The 19,670-nt window shown below is 35.4% G+C and overlaps 1 gene segment (V, D, J or C); it reads right to left on the reverse strand.

Moving 5' to 3' along the window:
• Window positions 1-4,146: 4,146 nt before the first annotated feature.
• Window positions 4,147-19,670, reverse strand: part of LOC108884880 (M1-specific T cell receptor alpha chain-like) — a 33,308-nt gene continuing 17,784 nt past the window's right edge. Inside the window, 4 exon segments of the C gene segment in view lie at window positions 4,147-4,537; window positions 6,159-6,266; window positions 6,355-6,402; window positions 6,751-6,960. Coding sequence covers window positions 4,536-4,537; window positions 6,159-6,266; window positions 6,355-6,402; window positions 6,751-6,960 — 368 coding nt within the window.

Raw genomic sequence — 19,670 nt, forward strand, 5'->3', positions numbered from 1 at the left:
CAGTGGAAAACAGGTGGAGTGGAAGTGGGCTGTAATCACTCACACACACACACACACACACACACAGCTGTGCGTTCACTGTGGTTTTTCAGTGTTTCCATTCAGTCTGGTTGTGTAACCTGGAAGTGATGACACACATTCACCTTCATCATTACAGCCTCGTATCACACACTGATCAGTGTCACAGTGAGGAGGAGAGAAGTGTGGAGATGATTCAATTCTCTTTAAAGTTTGTTTTGAAAAATCAAAGATTGACTGATGATCTTAATCTCTGACAGTGACCTGACAGTGAGTGTGGACCTGCACAGTCAGCTCAGGGTGTCCAGACACTGACTCACTGATGAAACTGTTTCCTGACACGACAGCGTCCTGTGCTGAGGACGAGCAGCGGAGGTTAGAGGACGTTTACTTTCGAGGAAGTTTGAGTATAAAATCATGGCAAGGCCCTGAGGGTCCTGTCAGCCGAAATAAAAGAGACAAACAATCACAACAAGCAGCACCTCCACCAACGTGTCCAGTTGTTGTTAATCAGCGAGTGAATCTTTTGACTGATGTTCATAAACAGGTTTTATGAGGTCACAGGGACGTTGGACCATCAAACTAACTCCACAGGTCTGATTCCAGCAGACTGAGCTGCTGACCGTCTCTCAGTGGGAGAGATCGTACCTGCTCACCACAGGTACAACTCACTTATTAACATTTAACTCAAACCATCACCTTTCACCAAACTCTGACCAAAGAAACACACAGGACTCAGGACGTGAACTCTGATCTCACAGTCCTGCACTCTGCATGTGCACCATCCACCTCCACCTCCACCTCCACCATCCACCATCAACCATCAACCATCCACCATCCACCATCCACCATCCACCATCAACCATCAACCATCCACCATCAACCATCAACCATCAACCATCCACCATCCTCCCTACAACCTCTGCTGGTCCATAAATTATTATTAAAACGTGTAACTGTCCACATGCTGACAGTCAGAACAGCAGGTCAGGTCTCAGGTTTAGTTCGAGTGGGTTAACATCAAGAAATGTGACACAGAGAGAGTGAGAGACTCAGAGCTTAGAGACTCAGCACTGACTGGACTCCTGGTCCCTAAATGTTTGTTCTATGTTGTTTCAATGATCATTAATGTGCAGCAGAGTCAAACTGTCCAAACATTTGTGACTGAGGATCATATAATATTCTGCATAATCAGCACTTTCATTTTTGGTACTTGAAGAAAACTTTGATGCTAACACTTGTGCACTTTGAATTAAGAGATATTTTGAACGCAGGAGTTTTACATGTAACAGAGTATTTCTAACTGTGGTATGAGTGCTTTCTTAGTAAAACAGCTGAGTACTCTGTGGTGACCTGGAACACTGACTCTGGGTCAGACCTCATCAACAGTGTAACTCTAAACTGAATAACTGAGTGTACTGTTGAGGTTGAATGTTTTCACTTTCAAGGTCAAAAACTCAAAGTGGTCCTCACAGAGACACCAGTGTGAGCGCAGACTCACACACTCTGTTATCTCGGTTTGGCTGGTGTTTTCTGTGCAGCAGAACAAACAGGAAACCACAGAGAGAATCGCAGCTCGTTCCAGTTTGAGCAGCTCTGCTGATCACAAACACTGATTACTGCTCTGCTCATTTATTAGTTACAACATTATCAGCATGTGGCACAGACACAGCGCTGCTCAGGCCTCAGGATGAAAACACAACAACTGCAAACAACACAGAGATAAAGCATCAGACATGAGCTGAGCTGAGAGTTTAGATAAAGAGAGAAGAAGGTTGAAGGTGAGGTTTCCATCTGACAGAGCAGAGCAGATACTGAGCTGATAACCAGCCTACATGCTGAAGGAAATGATTCAAATCTTCATACTAAAATGACTCAGTTCATTCCTTTCAATTAAGAGCTTTCATTTCTCAGTCAGTTTGCACCTGTCAGAGCAGGAACAGAGAACAACTGACAACTCCACAATGACTTTCTATCTGTGATAAGATGGAGAACAACATCAGAACTAATGACAGACGAATAAAGACACAGGAGACCAGCAACAAACTGTTTAAACAAACTAAATCAATTCAGACCAAGTCAAAAAACAAAACATACAAAATGTAAGAATCAACTCACACATGAAACTTTCTCATAATCTACAATCAGACCTTTCTCTTTCTTTCTTCATGAACAAAGGGAGCTTACATATGTGTAGAAATATGAATGTGAAGACGGTGCACACACTTGATTCTTTTCTTCTGTCAGTGTTGGTTCTAAAGCCTGAAACACATCTCTCACTGAGGAACATTCATACTTTCTGTATAAGTCACAGTGTGAAGACTTAATTCATCTTTATCTTACTTTTCAAATAAGGGAGAAAATGTTAATCCCAGGTTCCGTTCAGAGACATTGGAACTGAACCATCTTTAATGTTATTAGTTGTGTGGTTCCTGCTGTAAAATGCAGATAAAATATCATCAGTTTTAGACCTTCTAAACAGGAAGAGCTGCAGAACTGTGAGTCCATTGATGATGATACTCCACAGCTTTTATATGTCTGAAGGTTTTTCTCTCTGCTGTGACGTCTTTACCTCAGAGAGATCACCTGATTTAATAAATACAGTAAAGACATGAGATAAATAGCTAATATCTAATCAAAGGCTCTGAAGAAGCAGTAAGCAATAAGAACAATAGTAATAATGATAACTTATTTTACATCTGTAAACACAGTTACAAAGCACTCCACAGTAAAACAAAGAATAAATGTAATAAGAATTAAAACAAGATGAATAAGTACAACTAATACCATAAAGAGATTTAAAAGAGGTCACCTGAACTGACATGACATGACCTCTTTATGGCTTCACTCTGAAAGTTTGCAAATTCTGTGTTTTCTTTTTCTTTTCTAAAGTTAATGCTTTTCTGTCTGAGCTTCATTTTCCCTCCAGAGCACAGTTAACCTGCTCTCTGTTTCATTAATGACTGTTCAGGTCAGTACAACAGGAAGCTCCTTCTTAAAGTCACAGGTGACACGTGACATCATCTGTTATGTTATTCTAATCACTGTGCATAGAAATGAGTGGAAAACAGTGGGGAATGTAAAGTGTTTGTATTTAAAGAGGTAAAACCTGCAAACATTCTGTTTCTTCCTGTAAGTTGTTCATGGTGTAAAGTTTCTGCTGTTTCCTGTAAACCTCTATCAGCAGGCTTCAGTTTCACAGACACACACTGATGTTACGGTTTGACTCACTGCAACTCTGACAAACACCTTCACAGAAAACAATGACACCAGGAGTGTCTGGTTTACTGATCACATGACCCATCCTGATGACACACACATGATCCCAGGTTCTCACAGACCTTCAGGCGTCTCTGATTTCCTGAATATGTGACCGCTCACAGAGCAGCTCCGGCCGGTCGGATGTTTCTCCAGGTCTGGGCGCCTGTTTGTGCTTCTCTCATTGGTTTGATGTGGTTTGGACTCATTTAGTAAAATGTGGGACTTGATGAGAGTTAGTGGGTAGTTTGGTTACTGTCAATCAAATCTGATCAAACTTCACAGTCCTGATGAAGATGAACTGAGTTTGATCATGACTGATATTTGAAGCCATGTTTTACGTCTGTATTACCACTGTTCTTCACCAACGAGAGAAAAATCATCTCGCACTTTCTGTTGAATGGTGAAAAGATCATCAGGCGGCACAAACACTCACATGGACTCTGATCATTAATAAACACGTTGACCTGTTCAGAGCGACCTTTGACCCTTTACATGAAACAGTAATGTGTCTGTTCACCCTTGTCTCTCTCCACCACTGACCTCAGTAATTCTTTCCACGTCAAACGTATGTGGACACTGTAGACTCATCATCCTGTCAGCTTTACCCACTTCTTATAATTGACTCTGTAGCTGGGATTTCATAATAGTTTGTTATTAAGAGGTCAAACATGGAGTCTGACCTCAGGTCAGGCTGGTGTCACTGCATCATGTTTCTCTAACTGTATTTGAATATGATCAGTAGAAAAAAGGGATAAAATAGATCTTCATTTTCCAGTTATCGTCTGAGCTCATGCAGCTGTGGAGCCTCAGAGGCCTGAACCAATGAGGAAAAAAGCAACTGCCAACAAAACACAAAACACAGCAGAGTTTCAGTCTGATTTCAGTTTTTATTGTAACAGTATCACACAGTAAATTTCACACAGCACTGTTTTTAAAAGTTTTTCTTGAGTTTTACAGGAAGCTGGACAGTCGCTCAGACTGTTAAATGTAACTGTGATATTTACATCAGCACGACAGGAAGAGTAAAACCTCCATCAAAAACAACATCACTGACAATATGACAAAAAAACTAACTTAAACTTATCAATAAACACTACATGTAATACAGTATGATGATGTTAACAGACGTATGATGAACAGCTCATATGATATTTATACACAATACAGAAGCAGATGAAAATGATTTTTCATCAAATTGATCCAATGGTCATCAAATTTGTCATCTTGGAGTTTTCTTCTGGTGAAGGTCGGTCGAGTTCTAAAAAAGATCAAATATAAAAAATATTAAAAATGTATGTTTATGATTAAAAATCCAACAAAGATTTACTGACTCCAGTTCAGTTTAACACTTGTAATAAAATGAAAACAGAATGTGAACAACTGTCTGTAGGTTCCAGGAAGCTGACGACAGAAACTGTGGACCCTAACCCTAACAGCATCCAAACCACATCCAGTGTAACTGAACCATCTGAGCCACTGACTGTCTGCTGTGGTTACAGTATCTCTAGTGTCCATTATTCTATATATCAGTGAGATTACATAATTATGGCAAACACAAAAGTCACAGTTGAACCCAGCACTGAGTCTATAAGATCTACTGGACTTTAACAACACACAGGTTAGATAACAACTTTGACGTTCACCTTGTTTTTCTCCTCCACATCAGTGGTTTAGATGATCAGGATAAACTGGACTTGTTTTATGTCTCGGTGACGATGTATAAAATTCTGTCTTCATGTGTTCTCCCCCTGTACTGTCATTATAATGGCAACACTGTCTCCTAAACACCATGTTTATATGGATTTATATCGACTCAGTCAAACTAAAACCACCATCTATGCCAAACATTTACCCTGAGCTGTGTCCTGAGTTTTGTACCAACCATCCATATCAAGATGCCTCAGCATTCTTTGGGATTTCGGACTTGCTGGATTTCTTGTAAATGCATTTAGTAAAACAAAGGAGTAGGTTACATGTATTGTTGGGGACAAGTTGATACTGGATGGCAGATGGAGGTTTAAGTGTTTGTCATTGGAATCCCAAATTTATGTCTCATCTCATACTAGCTATCAGTCGTTTATATTTATGTATTTTATTTTTTACACAACTATCTCCCTTATCCTTCACCACAACCCCAGAAGAGAAACTGAAGGCTCAAAAACATGGTCATTGGTTGTTCAATGCAGTCTGAGGTTTGAGTGATCATCTGACTGATGGAAACAACTGAAACTAAACCCAAGTTTAAAAAAAACACGTTATTCTAGTTCACTTGTTTCTTTTAGAAATCGTTGTTAAGTTACTGTCAGTGAAACTCAACACTTCTGCAGGCGTCTCATATTAAAAGCCAACAAAGAGAGGGAGGGAATATGCACTTTAAACTTCTGGAAGGCTTTTAATCTGAAAAAGCTGTGCAGGAAGTTTTGAGTATTATTGATGGATGGTTTAACAGAGACCAAAAAAGCAACAAAGTGGAAGCAATCTAGAGCTGCAAAAAATATGATTCTCATTACTCATTATACCATAAATTATTATTATTATTATTATGATTCTGTAGAACACCAGAGAACAGTGAAAAATGCCCACAACAAAAGAGTCAAAAGTGACGTCTTCATATGTTTTATTGGTCTGATCAAAACCAAAGGATCAAATTTACTACAATGTAAAACAAATAAAAGCACCAAACTGTCATTTTTATAAAAGCCATGATATCGTTGACACTTTTGGTTGAAAATGATTGAACTTATGAAAACTAATAGTAAGATAGAATGTAAAGAACTGGGAGGACACGTGAGTAAATGTGCTGATAAATCAGAGGAAATTAAATATAAGCTTAATGTAAGAAAGAACAATATTTGTGTGAGTGGTGGTTTTGTACTCACAGTGACTGATCCACAGCCGCAGAGTCATCAGGAGGTTGAAGACGATGGTCTTGATGAAGATCACTCTGAGGACCAGCATGGTCAGAGCCATTGTGTTCACCGTCGGATCTGCAAACAACACGTCCCAAATATTAAACCCAAAACCAATCAGAGCTTTTTAAAACGTTTAAACTGTTCAGTAAGATTCAATACAAACCTTTCTCAACCATATCGACACATGGAGTCTCTCCCTCAGGTTTAGTCTCTGAAAGACATCAGACACAACAACTGATCATTAGTTTGTGATTAATCCTTGTCTTCAACAGTCACATGCTCACAGATTCAAGTTTTCATTTCCAGTTCCAGGTTTTTCAGTTCCATTTTCCCTTTTTCAAATTGAATTTATATGTGATGATATAATTTGTCATTTTAATGCCAGGTTTCCCATTTAATTGTGAATTTATTCAGAATCATTTCATTCATGTCAGGAAAACATATTTATAATTGCATATTAATAACTGTATATATCCCTTATGTATTATGATCTTTGTCAGGTACTGTAGGTGTGGACTGAAAATTACTTCACTTTTATGATTTATATGAAATCACTCACCGTTTTCACATAGGATTTCATCTGAACGATTTAAGAAAACCACATTGTTGAACAGGGAGTCTCCTTCTATCCGAACGGCCCTGTTTGTAATATCCGTGTCATTAAAGAGGGGATGTTTTTCTGTTGCCTTTTGTCTGCTGTATCCAGTGGCAAGGCACACCTTGGTATTACCATGTTCCAGTTCATAGTAGGACGGTCGGTATTCGTCCCCTGAAAAACACAAAAGAAAAGCAACACGTGAATTCAAAAGAATAATGTTCAAAGATTTCCATTTTAACTGTATATCCAGTTTTATAGTTGAAGATTAAATAACTAAACAAATGAGGAGAAAAGAGAAACTCAAACTGCATCCAAAACAGAAGAGGACGTCACTCACAGACACACTGTGATTGAAACACACTCTGAAACTCTGCTGCACTGAAAAGGAAAATTCATAATCCCCAGTAATCTGACCACTGCTGGGAGAAATGTTGAATTACTGTGAATGTGTTCAAAGATCAGTTCAAGTTATCAGCTGCTGCAAGTTTAAAGTTATATGTTTATTTCACCTTTACCAGACAAACATTAAAAGCACATTTTTAGTTATTTTAAATTAAATTAATATTGATTTTCAGTTTTTTGTTGAAAACATTTAAATATTCTTTCATCCAGTTCATTCAAATATGAACGGTTTTAGTCTGTTTTTAATGACATGCTCAAACTAAAGTGCAACATTAACAGTATACTTACTTATTTACTTGTCTTTATTTGATGTGTACTGTATTTGAATACACAAAACGGATGTACATTAGAGCCTTGAATATTTTCCAAAAATACTTGTATAATTTGGAATATTTGTGTTATGCTTAATTTGGTTAATCTATTTTAGCACAGTCACAAAAGCATGTGTATATTCAGTATACTGCAATGTTATATATTTTTGTGTATTTAGGTTGTTTTTATATTAAATAACAATATGATATTTGTGATAATACAGTTAGAGTACAGGTACAAGTTACAGCTCTTCTGTTATTGTAAGTATAATTAAAAAGTGTACTCTCTGAAAGTACACAAAGTGCAATGCATATACTCTTTACTCTTTGAGATACATTTGAAGTAAACTGAAGCTGTATTTATCATTAGAAAAGGAATGTGGCTGTACTTTTAAAATATGAGAAACTGTTTTAATAAGTGGCTCTTGTAGGAACATTTGGAAACAATTATGGCAGCTAATGCTAATATTATCAACAAACAGGTGGAGAAGCTTCGTTAACAACTTACGCAACACAACAACGACTTTAGATCCTGATCCAAACAGGATTTTGTTGTCGTTGTAATTCACACAACAGATTGTCTAGTTACAAAAACAACAGCAGTCTCTGAGTGAAGCTCTGTCATTTCTGCTTCAGGAACAGAGACGTAGATGGACAGCTGTTAACTACAGTTGGTATTAGAGTTATTTTTGGTAAAATAAAACATGATGGAATCTCAACCCTCATCTCAACACGACTGCCATAATGATATTCACAATATAATCCAGATGTACATGTTACCTTAGTAACTGATTACTCACTTGTTTCCAGCATAAGTTTAGCTCCAGAACCAAATATGAATTTGTTTCCCCCGAATTGTGTCACACAGTGTTACGGTGTTGGACAATTACTGCACAGTTCTCTTACGTTCTCTGTCTTTTCTGGTGATTATTATTATTATAACAATTTTACAATATGTGGTTGGTAGAGAACTGTTGAAATTGTCTCAACTGTTGAAACTGTTGAAAGTTGTAAATGTTGACTGTATGTGCTATAATGTTCCTAATGCATTTTGAATGGTGACATTTTTATTATTAATCTCTTTCAGTAGTGCAATAACAAGTTCAGTTATAAATACACCACGGCTTCACACTCACTGGTCTGAACGAAAAGTTTAAGTCCAGATCCAAATAAAGTCCTGATGTTGTCATTCACACTACAGTTTGTCTGGCTGCAAAAACACCACTTACATACTTAACTAAAGGTCCATTTTTACCTTTTCATGTTTATTAATATTCAGAAATTTGAATACAAATTTCACTGCCTAACTAATTAGCATTATTATCATTACACTGAACACTGAAAATAATTTTTATGGTCATAAAAGCACAGTCAGTGGGGACAGGTTACCTCTTTGTTGCTTTCCTCTTCTTAATTAGTAATGAAATAAAGTAACTCGTTGATTTCTGTATTATAGTCTTTGTATTATTACAGTGTGGGAGGTGAGTCAGTGTTTCTGCCTTTAACATTTCTATTAATAATACATGAATGTTGTAATGAGGTGAGTCTGCAACAACATGTGTATTTTCTAATCCAGCTTTGAACTGCAAATGCTACAAAAAGAAAATCACTGTCACATTATGGAGAATTTCATGTTGTCTCTTTAAGATTCTTTTAAATGGTCAAACGTGTCAAAGGTAATATAATGCACAGGTGTGTTATTGTAGAAAATAAACTTACTGGACAGTACAAATACTCTGATTCCAGATCCAAATGTGATTTTGAAGTTGTTGTTATTCACACAGGAAATAAACCAGTTACAAAAACCAGAGCAACGATTCGACCTGTCCTTCAACAAACACATTTCTGTTTTTTCCGAGTTGTTCATATTTCACAAATAATTTTGAGTCATTCATTATTAGTTTAATAATTATTTGGCTTTTTGCTTCAGTGTTACATGTCTGTATAGTATCATAGTATATAATACAGAATATCAGTGGTATTACTGTTACTTTGATGCTAATTATAATCAAACCTTGTCAACGTTATGTTATTTTATTGTGCGTTGTTTTCCAACGCAGACGTGCATGAACTTAAACCTTATTAATAATTAAAACTAAACCTTTACATCGATGAGACATGATGGAAACCTCTGACAAAACTCCACTGTGATCGAAATATATGTTCATGTGTAAATAATATTGGTGTGAAATGTGAGATTAAGATCAGTAACTAAGTGTTTTTAAACATGATTATGTGAATTCATTTAAAAGCAAATAGCTTCTGTCTAGATTAACTTGATGATGTCAAACACAACTTTACATTTTTTACACTGGATTGGGAAAAAGGCTATGAGTCGCAATATTATATTGAAACATAAATGAAATATCTACCTTCAGTGTATTTAAGTCTCAAACTTACTTTCCATGACAATAAGATTGATTCCAGATCCAAACACCATCCTGACGTTATTCACACACACATTTATCTGGCTGCAAAAACCGCAGGTAACTAAAGGACTGAGAGCTGTTTCCATGTTTATATGTTTAAACATGTCAAACCATAGTTGACCTCTATTAAATGTCTCTTTTATCCAGAATAACTTTAATGTTTTGTTTTAGCTGCATTAAATCTAAAAAGTTAAAATATAAAATCAAACATTTGATTGGACTCGTTCACATATTTATGAGTAAAACAAAAAGCAGTGGCTGTGTAACGTCCAATTCTTTCACGAACATAACTACTTCATATTATGATTAATCTGTATGCTTCCTCTGAACAACAGACTCATTTCACTGTTTGTATTGTTGTGATGAAGTATTTAGAGACTTTGTACAAACATTGTAGTTTTGTATTAATACAGATACTTCATTTTTGTATTTTCAGTGTGTTTTCAGAGTGTTGTTTTTTTTTAAGTGTCATGTTCTGCTGATGTTAAGTCCTAACTTTAACAATAATTATTAATAATCACCAGTCTGAAATAACAACCAGGTCTTTCTAACAGTCAGAAATGTGAAATGGCTGAGTGAACACAAAATGCACTTACATGACAAAACTGTAACTTTGATTCCAGATCCAAACAGGAGTTTGTAGTTGTTACTATTCACACAGCAGGTTAGCAGCATTCAAAAACCACTGGAGCTCCTTCATTATACAGACAACATCTCTCACTCAGTTTATGTTTCTAAATAAATTCAATAAATCTATAGATTGTAGTGATTTACATTAAGAGTCATCTTATTTTCATTGCCATTTCAAACAATGTGCACTTGGTGCATTATTGTAGTTTTCAGTATCTCTGAAATAGTTATTGTTTATCCCTTATTAAATTAATGTTTTAATTAAAAGAAGAAACATCTATGTAATATGTATATCATAAACTAGACTCACTCAGCTGCACATTTAATCTGATCCCATGGCCAAACGTTATTTTCCATCCACTTGTCACACAGACATCAACTCCTCCACAAAAACATGTATCACCATGTTAGCCAGATTGTTGCTGCCACTAAACCTCATTCTGTTACTGCAGGTAATTACCATAATGAATGCTGTTTTAATGATTTCTCATTATGCTGAGCAGTAATTGGTGGACATTAATCAGAAAATCATGATTTGATGATCAGATATTTGACTCACTGTTTCAGCCCTAAAAACCCAATTTTAGCTTCCTACAGATGGATGAAGGTTTTTGGCCTTCATCAGTGACTCAGCTGTATTAATGATCACCATGTGTTGACTCACTCGTTTGTACGATTAAATGGATTCCAGCTCCAAAGATAATTTTAGAGCCAGCAGCATTTACACAGTCAGCAGCCGCAGCACAACAAACCCTATCAGCTCAGATCACATCACTGTTACTGTCCTATAACACTGTCCAACTGCTGACTACTGAGAGGTACGTACTCTCTTCAGTCAGTTCTGGAAATGAAGCTAGCCAAATTATCTTTAAGTAGAGGATTACACTGCTGCATGTGGATTTAAATAATTCACATACTGACACTAATTACACCTAGTTTCAACAACAAACTGATGAATGACCTTTCCATTAAAGAAAACTGCCATTTGACATTTATCTTAATGACGATAAACAACTTACGAGTCTGGACATGTAGTTTGATGCCATTTCCAAAAGTGAACTTGTATCCGTCATTCACACATTCATCCACTCCAGAGCAAAAACCATCAAACTCTCAGCTCTGTGTAGCTTCAGCTTCAGTTTAACACGACACTATTACTTTAAAGCTTAAATACATTGGTTGGATGGATATTACAGTTCATCCATCTCAACACGTGGACACAGTAAATTTATCTTTGATGATGTTTTTAACTGCCAGCGTAGCTACTGAACTTTCAGTATTCAAGATAAGAAATCATGTTTCTTCCAAAGCATAATGTAATGTAATGTAATGTAATGTAAAGCAGAACTGAACACTGGAGATATAGTTGAAGAAATACAGTTAAAAGCACTCTATACTCCTGTTATCTATTCAGAGTTAATCATCCTACATAACACCACAACAAAGGAAACTTTGGATCTAACATCACATTTTATAAAACTTTCAACTCACGTGTTTCAATTCTCAGTTGAATTCCTGAACCAAAAATCATTTTCCTGTTGTTATTCACACTCTGCATCAAACCTCAACAATAACATGCTGACAGGACACACACCAACAAACACTACATGTGAAATAATTAGACAGGAACTAGTATTTCAGAGAATAATATTCAGCTAAACTAAACTGTTGAACAGTGCAGTAACAAGATGTTAGAAAAGTTCACTGTTGACTAAAGGTATGTTTGTTTCAACATAGAATGAGTGCAATACAGATATTTACTTTATGGATGGAAAAGTAATGTTTTAGTGTGTCTGTGATGAAGCTGCATCTATATCCAATATGTTTAGCCTTAATTATGTCATAAATCAATATTAATGGAAAACTTTAAACTGACCAATCAGCTGCTGAATGAACTGAAACTGGACTCACGTGTTTCAACTGAGACACGAATCCCTGATCCAAACAAGATCTTTTGGAGTCCAGACTGAGTCACACATCATAGAGAGCTTTAACAAGAACCTGAAGCCTGATCCACACAAAGTACTCACACTGTTACTGTGTTCTTTACTGGCTGATACTGCAGTCAAGACTGTGTCATGATCTGATATTCTGATTTAGAATTGGTCCACATATTCTAACTGACCTGGAGATACAGTACAGTGGTTTAGAGTTCATTAATGAGGGGATTAAATTTGACCTTAACACTGTCATTAACTTTTACCTGAAGGGCAGGTCATTAACTAATTACTGCTGTAATATTCACCACATATAAACATTCTTTACAATAAAATGTCTAATGAAGTCGTTGTTGTTGAATTCCACTCTGAATAAAGATCATTTTTTTATGAACGTAAAATCTTACTGTTTTGTATCTTTAGCTCAGTTCCTCGTCCAAACAATAGTCTTTGAGTCCCGTCATTCACACACTGAGACGCTTCATAACACAAACTCACTGAGCAGGTGAATGTTTGACTCAGGACATTTTTAGAAAAACACTAGTTTTCTAGTTGCTACGTTTTCATATAGATTGAATGAATGAATATTTTACTTGAAATGTTTACCATTGAATCTGTTCTGTCTGAAGAGCTATTGATTTATTCAGTGTCAGTTTTTCAGTTGGATGGGTCTGAGAAGAAGTGTTATAGGTTGATGGCAGCTTAGTCCCATAATTTACCTTGGATGCTCCTTTTCTGTCTTGCACAGTTTGGTGAGTTATATGATGCTCTGTAGTTAACTTTGGAAAATGACTACGGACAGAAAGTTATCCTCAAACTAAAAACAACTATAATAAAGATTTCTGTTTCATTCTTACTGGACTGTACGAAGAGTTTCATTCCTTTCCCGAAGATGAGTTTCCGTGCAGCATCATTCACACTGTACATGTTGTCAGTTCAAAAACCTCTGAACTTCTAAACTTGTCTAAACTTGTTTTCACTCTGGTGAGTGTAACACCTAAATAATAAACCATTAAAACAGTTTTTTTTTTCCTTGTGATGTAATTATTAGTGTTTGTTGAAGGGTATTATATACATTTGAGTGATTTCCCATATTCAACAAACACCTGTTCTATCTGAATATAATTAAAGCTGTTTTTCAATGGAATTAGAGCCAATAATGTGACATATGAAATGTTATCACCATTAAAGATTAAATCAAAGGAAGGAAACTTGATTTTACTGCATGAATCAACACTGGAGACAAAATTATGATCATTTAAACCTGCAACGGACTACCTACGCACTTACCTGTGTCTAGGAGCAAATAATGCTCACATAAGAAATATTAAAATATGTGTCCCTATTACAAACTCAACTCATTAGTTCACAGATTATTATTAGAAATTATCTTTAACATCAAACAAACTGTTAAAGTGAATTTACTGGTGTGAACTCTCAACTTTGAGCCTGATCCGGTTTGTTTCTACCATAATTCACACAGTGAGGAGCCGAGTTTTTTCATTTTAAACCTTAAAACCTGCTGAAACTGTTCAACTTCACATTATTACCTGATGCAATCTATTTGTGTTTTTATATCTAAGACAAGAGATTTATGTTTGTGTATATTTGCTGTAGGTTTCTTTATCGCTATGATTTAGTTGTAATAAACAGTTTTTACTCACTGTCATGGACGATGAGTTTAATTCCAGACCCAAACTGGAGTTTTTGGGAGCCAGTTACAGTCACACAGTTTAGAGAGGCTGAACAATAACTCATATTCTTCTTTACAAACTCTTAAGGTTTCAAAGACCTTACAACTTCAGTCCTTTTTCAACATGACACCAGCTCTAATAACATTTTTGGAGCTCTCAAAGTCAGTCATTATATTCGTATTATGTTTTCTTTCAAGATAAAAAGACGTTAAAGTTAAAGAGAACCTATTCTCACAACAGAATGTTCTTACTTAGTGGTCAGGTCAATGTGAAATCTATTTATGTTTATTTTATTGCAGACTTGATTATAACCACAAACAGTTTTTACTCACTGTCATGGACGATGAGTTTAATTCCAGATCCAAACTGGAGTTTTTGGAGACCAGCTCCAGTCACACAGTTTAGGAAGACTGAACAAGAACTCAGACACTTCTTAACAGAAACTGAAGGTTCTTAATAAAGTTTTAATTACTTTTTTCTCTTTATACATCTTTGGTTTTGACTGATGTTGGTTATTAGGGGATTTTTTAAGGGTTAAATTTATAAACTAGCTACTGGAAAGTGTAAAATGGAAAAGGAGCTTTTAACCACCAGAATCTATTTCCATTATCAAGTAATCTACGATTTCTTTTTCACTATACACAACACATTGTTAATTATACCGTCGAAGGCTCAAGGTATAGGTTATTTGAAAATTTCTTGTTTAATCTTAAATAATGAATCATTTATCAAAAGTAAATACATTTGCCATTTCAGCACTTCTCATCACAGATATTTACAATTAAATGTGTAGCACAGCTGTTGGTGATACAACTATGATTGTATTAAACAGTATCTATTAATGTTGTCTCAGCCTTTCCTAACGTTTTAGTTAGTAAGTGCTCAGTGATTGATTCAGTGATTATGTGTTTAATGGTCTTACTGTTTTGTATTTTCAGCTCAGTTCCTTGTCCAAAGATCAGCCTTCCAGTCCCATCATTCACACACCGGGACACTTCATAACATAAACTCACTAACAACTGTGTGTTTGTGTATGTGCTATATTGTTTAAAAATGGCAATTTTTCCTCATGTTCTGAAACGTAGAATATTTAGTGTTGAGTCAGTTCTGTCTGGAGAATGGTCCATTTGTTGGTTTTTACAGTCAATAGCTTTATAACTTTCTTACTAACATAACGCCTCAGTAGCATAAGTTTTAAAACATTATGATAAGCAAACAAGCAAAATTATGTTCAGTATATTTTTATATTATTTGCAGATGTGTTTTTGTCTTTATGATTCAGTTGAAATAAATTGTTTTACTCACTGTTGTGGATGATGAGTTTAATTCCAGATCCAAACTGGAGTTTTTGATAACCGCTTGTAGTCACACAGTTCAGGAAGACTGAACAATAACTCAGAACCTCCTTCACAAACTCGAATGCATTCAGATACTTTACAATCACATGCTTTTTTGTTATATTCATTATTTCATTATGTACGTGTCTGCCTTTAAGGAATATCTGATGAAAACTTTGGATTGTGTCTTGATAGATATTGGTATTGTATTTTACACAGTAACTTATAGAGAACTTTCTTCCCACACTAATAACCAAGATAAATCTCTGGACTAACATGACATCTGCTATTTTTCCGTGAGTGTTATTTTGTTATTTGAATGGCAGAGTAATGTTACTGACTGAATGGAATTAAAACCTTGTAAGTGTAAAGTGTAAATCCAGTTTGATTTTGCTGATTGTGTCTGTGGTGTGAAACTGAGATGGAGAGTAAACAGTTTAAAAGAAAGAATTATTACAACAAATTATTACAAGTACAAATAAATAAATATGATTTGACTCACTGGTTTCAGTAACTAACTTGGTTCCTCTTCCAAAACTGAGTTTTCTGAGTCCAGCGTCAGTCACACAGTGATCAACTACAAACCAAATACTCCAGCTACAGTTTTTAGAGAATTGTTGGATATTTTTTTCTTTTCTAAAAACTGTGTTGTGTAATGGAACGTTCATAAGTTTCACTAGTACATTTTTTACAACAACTCATTTTATTCTTGAGACAAAACACTGAGTTTTGTGATGAACTATGATGTGAATTATTTAACTACTACTACAACTACAACAGAAAATCGTAAAGAACATCTTTTTCTTACTGGTTTGTACCGACAGAGTTGTTCCACTGCCAAAGAGAAGTTTTGTTCCTCCGAGATTCACACAACGACAACAGGATGAACAAAAACTGACTTCAACTGCTGGCTGCTTTTAATGAGCAAAACGTTCAAATCCAAACTTGAATGTACTGCTGATAGAGAAGGCATTAAATTAACTATTTTTAACTGGGTTTAAGGTCAGTGTTGACAAATGTTTTTTAGGTGGTGGTATGTTTTGCCTTTATAATATCTATAACCAACATATACCTTAAACTGACCTCTAATATACAACCAATCAACCTGACAAAATCTTTTAAAGGCAGTTACTAACAGAGGTGGAAAAATATTAAACTGCTCAACCACCCCTTAATCACTCGCTGATTACCTTCTAATAATACTTTATCCTCAAACTCTCAAATCACTCTTCAGTTTAAGGGTTCATTATAAGACTCAATATCTGTACCATCACAGAACTAGAACCATCCATGAATTAACCTATGAATACCCTCAGTTTGAATCCATGGTATTATAACAGATAAATAATCTTGATATTAGAATTATTTACAAGCTCAGCCACTAATCTTTAAGTAATGATGGATAAAACAAACTTACTGGATTCAATGGTCAGTTTAGTGCCAGGACCAAAGAAGATTTTATTAACTCCAGAGCCAGTCACACTGTGATAGCAACAACTACAGAAACTCTGCCACTGATCTCAGCTCAGAAACACAGTATCACTGCTACTGGAGTGAAATTAATTTAAAAAAATGTTTTGAACTGTTTATCACTTGAAAAGACTACAGCTGCACAGAAGTGCCATCATTGGAAACAGAAATGTTATGTTTTTGTTTTCATCATAACAAGGTAAGTATCTCATGATTATGTTATGAAATATGATGTTAAATTAGATTCAGGCTGTTTGCACTGATCAGCTTGTTCTACTATCCTCTACTGAACATTTAACAATCCACTATCTTATATCTTAACAAGAACATTTTTGAATATGTGTCAACGATCTACTCTTACTATTTCTTTATTAATTAATAACTGAAGCATTTTAAAATAACTAAAATACTTTCTTCTTACTTGTATGTACACGTAGAGTTGTTCCAGTGCTGAAGAGGAGCTTCACTCCAGCATTCACACAGTGGAAAGTGACTCAACAAAAACATCTGGAGACTACAAATAAAAGATCAGATAAATTTTGTATATTTCCCTGCTGTGGGACTAATTAAGGATTATCTTACTTTAAATACATCTGATAAAAGGGGGTGCCCTCATAGCCGAATGGTTAGGGCGCGTACCATGTGGGCCCTAGTGGTCTGAGCAGGCGGACCCGGCTCGACTCCCGATCTGGCTGGACCCTTACTGCATGTCATTCCCACTCTCTCCCTGCTTCCTGTCTCTCTCTCACTGTCCTATAAATAAAGGCAAAAAATACTTAAAAAATAAAAATAAAAATACGTCTGATAAAAATACCCAGCCTGAGGTCAGAGGATTAACTAACTAACTGACTGAAACTGACTTTACGTATTGAATATTAAAATTCTACTCACTGCTTTCTACAATCAGTTTCATTCCTTTTCCAAAAGTAAGCTTCCAGTTTGATCCTGAAGTAGTCACACAGTGGATCTCATCTGCACAATAACTATGGTCTATTTCCTCATGAAACTTCAACAGTGACAACACTGAGTCAGATTAAAATTTTTTCCCGAAATAATAAACTGTTCAGTCTGCAAACTAATGAGTATTAAATACCAGAGCTATTTAATACTGGATACAGAAATGTGTTTTTTCAACATTCCTTGGCACCAATAAGACAAAAACAATTTAATTAACAACTGTGATCTCTCTCTCTCAACATCTCTCTGAGTTCTCTTAATTCTTTCCCTGACAGCACAGTTACATGTATACGTATAGTTTCTGTACTCTATACTGGATAAATCTCAGATTTTGGTAAATACCGTTATGGTTTTTCCAGATCCATTTTAATTTCTAAGCTTTAAATTGTTAATACTCACTGTTCTCTATCGTAAGTTTGGTCCCTTTTCCAAAAATCAGTTTCCCAGTTCCTGCTGAGGCAGTCACACAGTGGATCTGCTCTGAACAATAATAACACTGCCTAATTCCTCACCAAGATACTCTGTTCATATTTCAAATGTGATGTATAAACAAATTGTTATAGATCCTTTTGTTTGACATTTAGATTTATCTAGTTTCCTGTTTTGTTTTGTTTGATTTGTTTTGGGTTTTTTGGGATCGTTTCTTGGACTGTTGCTGCCAGTGGGCATTTCAGAAACTGGTGAAAATTCTGAGATTTCTATCTGATCAAACATAATTTCTTACAAATAATTACAAAAACTTACTTGATTGAACCATCAGTTTTGTGCCAGACCCAAAGACGAATTTGTTATTTGAGTAGCCAGTCACACAATGACAAACCCAACTACATAAACCCTAACATTCATATTTGAATTCAAACATTTGAGTTCTTAGGTCTGCACAGAAAATAAAATGATTCAGAAATTAAATCATCAGTGGAATCAATAGGAGTTTTAAAAGCTATGTTTTTGTCTGAACTAAAGGTTTAACTGGTGTTTTTACTTATAGGTGAACTGATGGTTGGATTTTCATTCATTGTAGAACCAGGTAAATATTTATGAATTCAGGGAGATAAATTAAATCAAAGATACGTTCTCATAAATGAATTAAGTAACTTACTTGATTCAACCACCACTTTCACGCCAGAACCAAAGATGAGCTTGTTACCAGAATAGCCAGACACACAATAAGAAATGCAATTACATAAACCCTGAGGTCAGTGACATGTATTATCTCCTCATGAAGATATATACTTATCAAAACAAGTGATCAGTAAAATTATATTTTTAGTGTACAGTTAAGGTCATATTTCAGGAATTAAATATTACAAAACGTCTAAAATTAATTTTTTTCTGATGTTTTTATATTTTTACTGAAGCTGCTGGTGGACATCTCAGTTACATTAGATTATCATTTCTTATAAATTAAGAAAGCAGCTGACCAAAATATAATTTTGAATTCAAATAGCCAGCCACAGAATAAGGAATCCATCCATATGAGTGAACCCTGAGATCAATCGTGAGATCAATTGCATGGACCTTTACCTCGATTTGTATATAACTAATGGGGATTGAAGCATCACTAACTAACAAGTCATTATCAATGCACAGTAACTTTACAGAAATTAAACCATTACTTGCATACATTGGAGTTTAGAAGCCATATTTTTATCTGAACTAAGTTCATCCAGCAGTATTTGTACATATGTGCGGCGGGAACAAATCCAGGTAAAAA

The sequence above is a fragment of the Lates calcarifer genome, linkage group LG4 (genome assembly GCF_001640805.2).
Source record: "Lates calcarifer isolate ASB-BC8 linkage group LG4, TLL_Latcal_v3, whole genome shotgun sequence".
NCBI classification, from domain to species: domain Eukaryota; kingdom Metazoa; phylum Chordata; class Actinopteri; family Centropomidae; genus Lates; species Lates calcarifer.